This window comes from Ictalurus furcatus, chromosome 15 (assembly GCF_023375685.1).
Source record: "Ictalurus furcatus strain D&B chromosome 15, Billie_1.0, whole genome shotgun sequence".
In the NCBI taxonomy this organism is placed as follows: Eukaryota; Metazoa; Chordata; class Actinopteri; order Siluriformes; family Ictaluridae; genus Ictalurus; species Ictalurus furcatus.
Window position 1 is genome coordinate 14,267,726 of NC_071269.1, and position 10,804 is coordinate 14,278,529.

The following is a 10,804-nucleotide window of genomic DNA, read 5'->3' on the forward strand; positions in this document are numbered from 1 at the left end:
TTTGACACTGTGGGAAAAAATGTAATACTGCAGTTTAAATTATGAGCACATTAAAGTGTTTTTTGACTTTGGATGCATGTAAATCTATTGTATGAGAACTTTAAAAGAAAATTATCCACGTTTCAAAACCATAATAGGTGCGCTTTAGACAAACAAAACAACAACGACGACGACAACAACAACAACAAACCACATCAAATCAGATACGCTCCGCATATCCTCCAAGCTTGTAGGTGGCAGCAGAGAGCACAAAATAAAAACAAACCCCCAACTTTTACTCGTCCACATTTCGTCACTTCCTAATATTTCCCGCGCTGGTCTTGGATACAGCTGTCACTAAACTGCAGTAGTTTAATTTCTAAACAATGCCGACCTCCGACTATGACTCTGCTTGTTTGCCGGATTTGTTGCCACTTTATTACCGTCGACTTTTTCCATATTCACAGTACTATCGGTGGCTGAGCTACGGCGGCGGTGAGTCTGTTAGCCAACGTTACCTTCCTCAGACTGTGAATGAAGAAGAAGAAGAAGATAATTGCTTCTGCAAATGATTGCTGACATTACATCAAGACAGCCAGACAGACTTACATTTATATTTTTAAGACAGCCTTAGAACTTATTTTACTTGCTCATGAATGCTTAAGTGTCATTTCTGTCCAGTCGGCTACACAGTGTTGCCAACGCTATTCAGGGGAAAGTAGCCAATGCGTGCTTAAATTCAGAATGTCTCTACAAGTCGCCAGATGTCGTCATGGATTAATTTGTGTATTCATTTTTATCGTCTTTTTTTTTTGGCATATCAGAGCGTTACGTGATTTTCTGAAGACACTTAAAATAGACTAGTTTTTAATCTGAATTTTTTTAAAATAGTACATTATAACTTGTTTCTTATTGAGAAAGGGACGGTGACGTCAGGAAAAGTGAGCGATACAAGGCATTGTGGGATTTTAGGACACGGAAGCTATGGTAGACACCGAGTATTAGTGTAGGTAAACGTCGATGTTTATATTATATGACTTTGTGCTTTATAGCAACTGCCATAACGTTTCTCACGACCGGTGTGGAAAACGTATCGCGAGCCGAGTGCGATTGTTCAGCTTTGCATAATACGTGCTCCAGTGTTGGGAAACTGTAAACCATGACAAAAGTAACATTGCGTACCATGTGTTACAATAATAAATGATAAAAAAGTACTTAAATTCTCAATCTTTTTACTTGTGTAAAAATAATATGCTGAAGTGAATACAGTAACACAAATACAACAGTTAAAAGAGGTAAAGTGGCAGCGTAACATTCAAGTGCTAACAACTGAGGCCCTGTTTACACTAATGCGTTTTCGTTTTAAAATTAAAAACGTTCTTCGTCCACACTGGCGTTTCAGAAACGATCTCTGTCCACACTACACGGAGTATTGTAAAATGCCGGAGTAGCGTAGACGACAGGCGTAACTGTAGCAAAGGTTATACGTTTTAAAACGAAAATGCACTAGTGTAAACAGGGCCTGAGATTTAAAAAAACCCAAAACAATAAGTAAACAAGTTAAATAGCCTACAAAAGCTAAAATGAAAACCTATTGCGCTTGAAAAGTTCACCATATCAATGTAGTGCAAATGCAACAGGTAAAATGGCAGCGTAACCTTCAAGTACTGACAACTGAGATGTGGGGGGGACAATAGATAAATATTCAAGTTAAATAGTATACTTGGTCCCTTAGTAAAGTGAAGGTGTACCTTCGAGAGATTTATCATTTCTGAACTGTTCGTCTGGAAATTATTCGTGGTAGCGTGTTAAGATCCACAGACCATGCTTTGTGTTCGTACGGACTGAGCGCGTTAAGATCCTTTAAAAAAAAAAAAACTCTCCTTTGCTTCCTTGTTCAGCTTCTCTCGGTAAGGAATCTTACACTTGCTCTTCACTCGGTCTGTTCATGTTTTTTTTTTTTTCTTTTCTCCCTAGTGATTTGTGTGTGTTGTCCCTGTGTGTTCCTGAGGGTATCCTAAAATATGGCAACAACTACCCAGAATGCAATGCGCCGTGATGTAATTGCCCATTCTCTATAGAAAGAAGTTGCCTTTGGTCATGGCACCACAAACTGACTATATATGTACTGCATGTTTTCAAGCACAGATTTGGGGAAAAGTATACCAAAAAGGAAAAAGTGGGAGTGGGTAGGCAGGAAAAAGACACAATGGAAATGGTTAGAGACGTAATAACTTGCTTTTATTAGCTAGCTGTAAATCTTGCCAAGAAGAGAGTTTAAAACGAAGAACAGAGAAGTGTGTGGGTGGGACAAACAACGGTGAACAGTGATTGGTCATTGGGAACATTGCAGAAGCAGAACTCCATCAGACTTTACACAAGGTTGGTGAGTGGACCGAACCTGCAATTTATTGACTTTATCACTAGATTAGATTTTTTTTTTTTTTAAGGCACTAGCCTCAAATCTAGGAACATTTTTTGAACTAACAGCAGCTCAAATGTTCTCCATGATGTGAGTTGGAGAACTGTATCAAGTGTACGACAGTTGTTAACATCTGTTCAGAAAGTTGCTAGATTTGTGGCTAGGGTCTTTTTAAAAAATATAGAATCAAATCTAGTGACAAAGTCAGTAGGTCTAAAACACTGCCTGTGACCAACATAACTCAAAGTTAAGTAGATACTCTTGCTTACTGTTACCGTTACAGACTGTTACCTGTGGCAGTATAATTTACCATCTACCTCATGTGATTGAATCATCATGTCCAATTAGGCTGATGTCACTTCGTTTCACAGCCTTGCAGGCCTCACAAACATTTCACGATATGCACTCAGTCCCATTAGTTAGCAGTACTCCTTCCCTAATATCTACTTCCTAATGTATCTACATCTGCTTTACTGAATCTTGTCGCACTTGTACAGCGACCATAAAAGTATTCATATAAATGTTGTCCTTGCCAGTGTCCAAGAACTACTTCCAGAACCGCGAATTCTCATTCACTCTCAAAGATGACATCTATGTTCGGTACCAGTCGTTCAGCACCCAGAATGACCTGGAGAAGGAGATGCAGAAAATGAATCCGTATAAGATCGACATTGGTGCAGTTTACAGCCACAGGGTGAGCACATGCACAAAGTTATCAAGTAAACACCACATCCTCTTGCCATGTACATACTATGGTCATGTATTTATAGCTGAAATATGAACTATTTTAGATGTGGAAGGTGTGTGGATGTTAACCTTAATGTTAAACTATGCCTGTTTGTGACTGACAGCCGAGCCAACACAACACGGTGAAGTCTGGAACGTTTCAGGCTCTGGAGAAGGAGCTGGTGTTTGATATTGACATGACTGACTACGATGATGTTAGAAGCTGCTGCAGGTACCTGGAGATGTTTTGTTTTATTTATGTAATTTTTCTATTTTCCAGCTAAGACCTTATTTGCCGTAGTTACGTTGTGCTTGAATCCCTTTTTTTTTTTTTCTCCCCCCCTTCTTCTCAGTGCTGCAGATATTTGCTCTAAGTGCTGGACTCTGATGACCATCGCCATTCGGATTCTGGATTGTGCGCTGAGAGGTATGAATACAAAGAGAGAGGCTGATGAAGGAACTGTTTATGATTGTAAATGGTCTGCACGTATATAGTGTTTGTTTTTTTTTGTTTTTTTTTAAACACTGTTTCTCATTCACCCATTCACACACACACACCAATGACACCACACCACACCAGAGCTGCCATGCAACGCGTTAGCTTGCCACCAGGAGCAACTTATAAGTGATAATGGGGACTAACTTGTTTTATGGACATTCCCCAACATTAAACCTAACTGTAAATGAATCAAATGTATGACCTTTCATTCTTTAATGAATAAAAAAATAGTTTGTGTTGGAAAAGTAGTGTGGTATGAGAGAAGAGATCAATGAAACATGTCAGGATGAGCCGTTATTGGATAGTAATCAACTCTGCGGTTGACACCACCCGGTGTTGATGATTTTCATACAGTAGCATGCCCTGTGGTGTTTTATTTCTAACTTATTCAAGCAATTTAGGAAGAGAATTGAAATGTTCTGTTAGTTAGTTATAATTACATTTATATAGCGCTTTTCTAGACACTCAAAGCGCTTTACATAATATGGGGTTGGGGGGTCTCCTCAACCACTACCAGTATGTAGCATCCACCTGCATGATGCAATGGCAGACATAGTGCACCATAATGCCCACCACACACCAGCTATTAGGAGAGGGGTGTGATGTAGCCAATTCAGGAATGGAGATTATTAGGGGCCCATGATGGATAAGGGCCAATGGGGGAATTTCGCCAGGACACTGGGAATTTTTAATGACCAGAGAGTCAGGACCTCGGTTTAACGTCTCATCCGAAAGACTGTGCTGTTTTTACAGTGTAGTGTCCCTGACACTGTACTGGGGCATCAGGCTCCACACAGACTACATGGTGAGCGCCCCCTGCTGGCCTCACTAATACCTCTTCCAGCAGCAACCTTAGTTTTCCACAGGAGGTCTCCCGTTCAAGTACTGGCCAGGCTCAACCCTGCTTAGCATTAGTGCGAAACCAGGAGAGCTGCAGGGTGATATGGCTCTGTTGCACGTCATGATCTTATCATGAAATAAATAGGAAATATCTTTTGTTTCACATTGTACAGTACAATCCAAAGTAGGAATATATTCCTAATTTGCAATTTAGAATAAACATAGGCCTGCTCCTTGTCCCACTGAGTTAATTTTAAATGCTAAATAGAAACAAGATTAGACTCAAAATATCTAGAGTAGAGTCAATTTGTGTGGATGAGCAGCTTCATATGTTGCTTATTTGTTGTTGTGGAACAGAGGACTTTGGCTTCCAGCACCTCCTGTGGGTGTACTCGGGCAGGAGAGGAGTGCATTGCTGGGTTTGTGATGAAGCCGCCAGGAAGCTGTCAGTGGCGGCTCGTTCGGCTGTGGCCGAGTACCTCAGCTTAGTCAAGGTAAGCTTCTACATCCAAGTTTGGCTGTACTATTTATATATTGTTTCAGGAAACTATTGCCATGAAAATTATTCTGAGGAATTGTAAAAATAAATAAATAAATAACTGAAAGAAAACAATATTTGACTGTATGTGTGTAAATGGCCTGATCAAAGACAGAACCGCTGAATAGGCATCACTCATCACCCATGTAAATCAGCAAACCCGTATGTTTTACTACTACAGTTGCAATCAAAATTATTCAACCCACATGGCAAATCAGTTTTATTGTCAAAATGTACAGACTTTCAGCTGTTTGCAATGAACAAATCAAAAATTCTGTCAAAATCAAGATTTTGTTTGATTTGTTCATTGTAAACAGCTGAAAGTCTGAACATTTTGACAGTAAACCTGATTTGCAATGGGGGTTGAATACTATTGATTGCTTGTCCTTGTTGTACAGTTGCAATCACAGCAAGACTGGACTCCTATAGCCACACCACACAGCTGTCGACCTTTATTAAAACATTCACTCACATGTATCTGCATTACAATAATCCATAAGTATTTGGACAGCGACACAGTTGAGGTACTTTTGCCCCTGTACACCACCACAATGGACTTCAAATGAAGCAGTCAAGGTGTGATTGAAGTCTAGACTTTCAGTTTTAATTCAATAGGCTTAACAAAAATATTGCATTAACTGTTTAGAAATTACAGAATACAGAATCCCTCCTTTTAAAAAAAACAAAAACATACAGAATCCCTCCATTTTCACAGGCTCAAATGTAATTGAACAAACTTACATAATTATTAATATATAAGGATTATTTTAAATACTTGGATGCAAATCCTTTGCAGTCAATGACTGCCTGAAATCTGGAACTCAAATGCTGGCATCATCGAATGCTGAGTTTCCTCCCTTGAAATGCTCTGCCAGGCCTTTAGTGTAGCCTCTTCAGTTGCTGTTTGTTTGGGGGTCTTAAGCTTTGTCTTCAGTAAGTGAAAAGTATGCTCAACTGGGTTGAGGTCAGGTGACTGACCTGGTGATTTAAGAACATTTAATTTCTTTGCCTTAAGAAGCTCTTGAGTTGCTTTTGCAGTATGTTTTTGGTCGTAATCCATCTGTACTCTGAGGCACCATCCTATCAGTTTTGCAGCATTTGACTGAATACGAGTAGAAAGTATAGGGCTATACACTTCTATTCATCGTGCTACTTCTATCAGCAGTCACATCATCAATAAACACCAATGGCCCAGTTCCACTGGCAGCCATAAATGCCCATGCCATAAAACTTCCTCCACCCTGTTTGACAGATGATGTGGTATGCTTCATTTCAAATCCACTGTGGTGGTGGATTTGTTCAAATACATATGGATCTGACTTATAGACCGTATCCTACTCATGCTCCTGAGTGTGTGTAAATTCACGCATATGAAGACTAACTAATGTAATGTAAACTCCCCAAACAATCGGATGAAGTCTCTCAGATTAAGGATTCCCATAGGTTTTTGACAAAACAAGTGACCTATCAACCTAAACATTGAAATGTAGTGCATTATTGTGTAAGGAAGACAGATCTAGACATATCTATCTTTCTGTATATTTTACAGAGATGTTGAATGACCATCAACCTTTATTTTCTGATGATTATGATCAAAGCATCCAAAAATACCACTTCATGTCTTGTGGTATTCTCTTTTTCACTACATTTAAAAACCTCCTCTTATATATGTGCATTTAGGGTGGTGAGGAGACTGTGAAGAAAGTTGTGCTATCAGACCCCATTCACCCTTTCATCAGGTGATGTACCAAACACACACATCATTAAAGAAACCAGTAATAATAGTACATTCTTGCACCCTCATAATGTTTCAGTTATTCAGATTAGATACAGCCCCCCGTATAATCCTGCACTGTTCTGTTTTACAGCCAGTCTCTTGTTGTAGTAGAGCACTACTTCCTTCAGTATGCAATCGTTGGACAGGACCTGCTGGGCAGTAAAGCAAGTGTTGAGAAAGTGCTCAGCCTGTTACCTGAAGATATCCTTCATGTCAAACATGTATATTTCAGCTCTGGACATTTCTAAAGTGAAACTAGGACATATCAGGACATATCATAGAGTGGTGCTGTTTCTTTAACATTTAATGCACATGTCAGGAAGGAGCTGTTAAACACTTACCAGACTGAGAAGAATCCAATGAAGCGCTGGGAACATCTAAGGTCTGCAGTGCACCAGAAAAGGGTACACCAGAGAGGGGCCAAAAATCCCTTTGCATTTGTTTTACTTGACATATAAATTGAAGAAACTGATGACTTTTTTTAATGTACAGTGTGTCCGAATAACAGGATGTAACTGCTTATTTGACATTTTTAATTCTCTCAATTTTCCCTGCTCTGTTTGTGTCTAATTTATTATAGTGACATGTACAGTAGAAATATTCCAGTCCTAAGTGTGGGTGTGTTTTTGTGGAACAGACTACTATTAAGAAAGGAGGCCAGTACTTTGATAAGGAGATCATGCTGCAGTACTGCTACCCACGCCTGGATGTTAATGTCAGTAAAGGAGTCAACCATTTACTGAAAAGTCCATTTAGTGTCCATCCTAAAACAGGTGAGAAAATCTGTATAAAAAGTAAAGTTGTGTGTGGACTGTTCTGAGTTCTTATTAATCCTGTCTGCTCCAGCAGTTATTATTTTTGTTTGTACCTGCCTGCTTTGTTTTCTGACTCAGTTCTATTTCTCAAAATGTAAAAAAAAATATATATACACACACACACACACACACTACACATACAGTGCATCCGGAAAGTATTCACAGCGCTTCACTTTTTCCACATTTTATGTTACAGCCTTATTCCAAAATGGATTAAATTCATTATTTTCCTCAAAATTCTACAAACAATACCCCATAATGACAATGTGAAAGAAGTTTGTTTGAAATCTTTGCAAATTTATTAAAAATAAAAAACAAAAAAGCACATGTACATAAGTATTCACAGCCTTTGCCATGACACTCAACATAGAGCTCAGAGATATATATATATATATATATATAATATAAGATAATATAATATAATATAATAAAATTCACTACAACCCAGCTTCATATCTACATATCATACTCATCACTGACAAAGTAAAAACCGCCTGCTCCTATAACTTTTTCCTTGGGTTCTATGTGAACCTAGCGCTGATGCCGATCTAGTGAAGAATTCAATATTCGAATGATGCAGATTATTCCTTTAACACTGTGTGTGCGTGCTTCAGGTCGAATTTCTGTACCGATTGACTTGAAAACTCTGGACAAATTCGACCCTTTCGAGGTTCCTACAATCAGGTAGGTGTTTGTATCTGTACATTTTAAACTTTTTAATTTTTAAGATTTTACAAAAGTTAATTCAACTGGGAATACTTCATTATTTTAAAATATGTTGTGAGTAAATTAAGCATATAATGTGAATTTGATTAGATTTTACAGCTGCATATGGAAAAGCACATTTCTAGTTTCTGGTTTAGCATTGAATGTGAATTAAACGGGAATGAGAACATAACAAGGACAAGAACGTAAGGCCTAACAGGACAAAGACTGTTGCTGGTCTGACCACTCGCTCTCATTGTATATAGCCTTATCTGTGAAGAGCTGGACAAACCCCTAACTGCTGAGGAGGTGGAAGAGGAGGTAAAAGATAAAGAAAATGAAACCGAATCTGGTGAACGGCGCAAACTCCGAGGTAGGCACAACTAAGTACCGAGTCTTAATGTTGAATGCTAATACTGATTGAGATTTTACATGCAGACTTCACATATACGTACAGTGGGGGAAATAAGTAATGAACATGTCAACATTTTTTTCAGTAAATATATTTCCAGTGAGGCTATTCACATTAAATTTTCACCAGACATCAGTATTAACTCAAGAAATCTGGAATTCACAACATATAAGTCCATAAATAGTTTTGTGTAATAAAGTGGAATGACACAGGAAAAAGTATTGGACACTAAGAAAAAGCAGTTCTCCAAGGTAAGGCAAGGAATCAGCTGAAATCTGTAAGTACTTAGAAACTAATTATACCCCCTATCTGTGCAAATTAATATCAGCTGGTTTAGTAAATTGATGGTCTATATAAAAGCTTTTCATTACCAAGGTGTCACACAAGAATCTCATGATGGGTAAAAGCAAAGAGCTCTCCCAAGACCTTTGCAAACTTATTGTTGCAAAACATATTGATGTAATTCGATACAGACGTATTTCAAAACTTCTGAATCTTCCAGTAAGCACCATTGGCGCAATTATCCGCAAGTGGAAGCAACATTACTCCGTCATCAACCGGCCACGCACAGGAGCTCCTCACAAGATTTCTGACCAGCAAGTCAGAAGACTAGTCAGAAGAGTAGCCCAAGAGCCAAGGACCACTCGGAAAGAGCTCCAGAAACACTTTGAGGCAGCAGGTGCCATCGTCACAGAGAAAACAATAGGCAATGCACTCCACTGCTCATGCTCACCCTGTAAGACTCCATTACTAAAGAAAAGGCGTGTCGAAGCTCATTTAAAGTTTGCTACAACTCATTTGGACAAGCCTATGAAATACTGAGTGTATTCTGGTCAGATGAGAGCAAAATTTAACTTTTTGGCTGTCATACTACACACCATGTTTGGAGAAGAAATGGCACTGCACATCTCACCCTTAAAACACTATACCTACAGTGAAGTTTGGAGGTGGAAGCATCATGGCGTGGGACTGTTTTTCATCACATGTTACTGGCAGACTTCATATAATTGAAGGAACGATGAATGGAGCCCTTTACCGGGAGAATCTTGAGAAGAATCTGCTGCCATCCGCCAAGATGAAGATGAGACGTGGGTGGACCTTCCAGCAGGACAATGATCCAAAGCATAAAGCAAAGGAAACTCAATTCATTTCAAAATCAAAGCTTTGGAATGGCCCAGTCAATCACCTGACTTGAATCCAGTTGAACAAGATTTAAAGACAATGTTTTTAGAAGAATGGGCCAAAATCACAGCTGAATACTGTGGCCAATTAATTTCTTCATACAGGAAGCTTCTTGAAGCTGTCATTACAAAGACTTCTCCACTAAATATTAAATAAATTTCAGTTAGTGTGTTCAGTACTTTTTTCCTGTCATTCCACTTTATTATACATAACTTTAATGTTGTGAATTCTTTATATTTCCAGATTTCTTGAAATAATACTCATGTCTGGTGAAAATTTCATGTAAATAATCTCATTGGAAATATATTTACTGAAAAAAATGTTTACACGTTCAATACTTTTCCCCCCACTGTATATGGGTTTATATTCCATACTTTTTCCTTTCAGATTACAAGCAGACTAGTCTGGCTAAGTATGTGAAGCTCTTTGATCAGTTTCTGGATGCTATGGCTCGTTCTAGAAAAGGGGAGATGCTGAAGAAAAGCGGTATGTACCTGTAATACAGCTTTTCTGTAGGGTGTAGTACAGACAAATTGTTATTCAGATTTTTGACCTGACAGTGTTTGGATTTTTTTGCCAGATCTCCAGAAAGAATTTTAATGAGTCGGTGATGGTCCAAAACAACTGTTGACCGTCAACCGAGAAATGAGAATTTACTGCCTACCTGGATCGTTTTTCTACAACAGAACAGAAATTGATCCAGTTTGCTATAAAGAACATTTGGATGTTTCCCTTACCTGGATTCTTGGACGTTTGACTTTACTGTAGAATTATCATCACAGACAAAATTATATTACATGCTCTGAAAATAGAAGGGCACCTTTCATGTTCTGAATTTTATCACACTGAACATATTTTGTACTGCAGAGAAATGTCCTTCTGGTCTGTTAAAAGTATTGTATATTTTTT

General features: G+C 38.5%; 1 protein-coding gene across 1 annotated transcript; it reads left to right on the forward strand.

Moving 5' to 3' along the window:
• Positions 1-301: 301 nt before the first annotated feature.
• Positions 302-10,801, forward strand: prim1 (DNA primase subunit 1). The gene is made up of 13 exons (XM_053642593.1): positions 302-474; positions 2,938-3,095; positions 3,253-3,359; positions 3,481-3,554; positions 4,824-4,960; positions 6,685-6,743; positions 6,873-6,993; positions 7,105-7,185; positions 7,419-7,554; positions 8,211-8,280; positions 8,568-8,674; positions 10,283-10,381; positions 10,476-10,801. The coding sequence occupies exons 1-13, from the start codon at positions 366-368 to the stop codon at positions 10,493-10,495; spliced, it is 1,278 nt and encodes a 425-aa protein (XP_053498568.1). The 5' UTR covers positions 302-365; the 3' UTR covers positions 10,496-10,801.
• Positions 10,802-10,804: the final 3 nt, after the last annotated feature.

Excerpts from the sequence above, each read along its gene's own strand:
- prim1 (XM_053642593.1), top strand. The coding sequence starts at position 366 with ATGCCGACCTCCGACTATGACTCTGCTTGTTTGCCGGATTTGTTGCCA. Across the intron at positions 3,096-3,252 it reads GTGCAGTTTACAGCCACAGG|CCGAGCCAACACAACACGGT; the intron begins GTGAGCACATGC and ends TGTGACTGACAG. Across the intron at positions 7,555-8,210 it reads TAGTGTCCATCCTAAAACAG|GTCGAATTTCTGTACCGATT; the intron begins GTGAGAAAATCT and ends TGCGTGCTTCAG.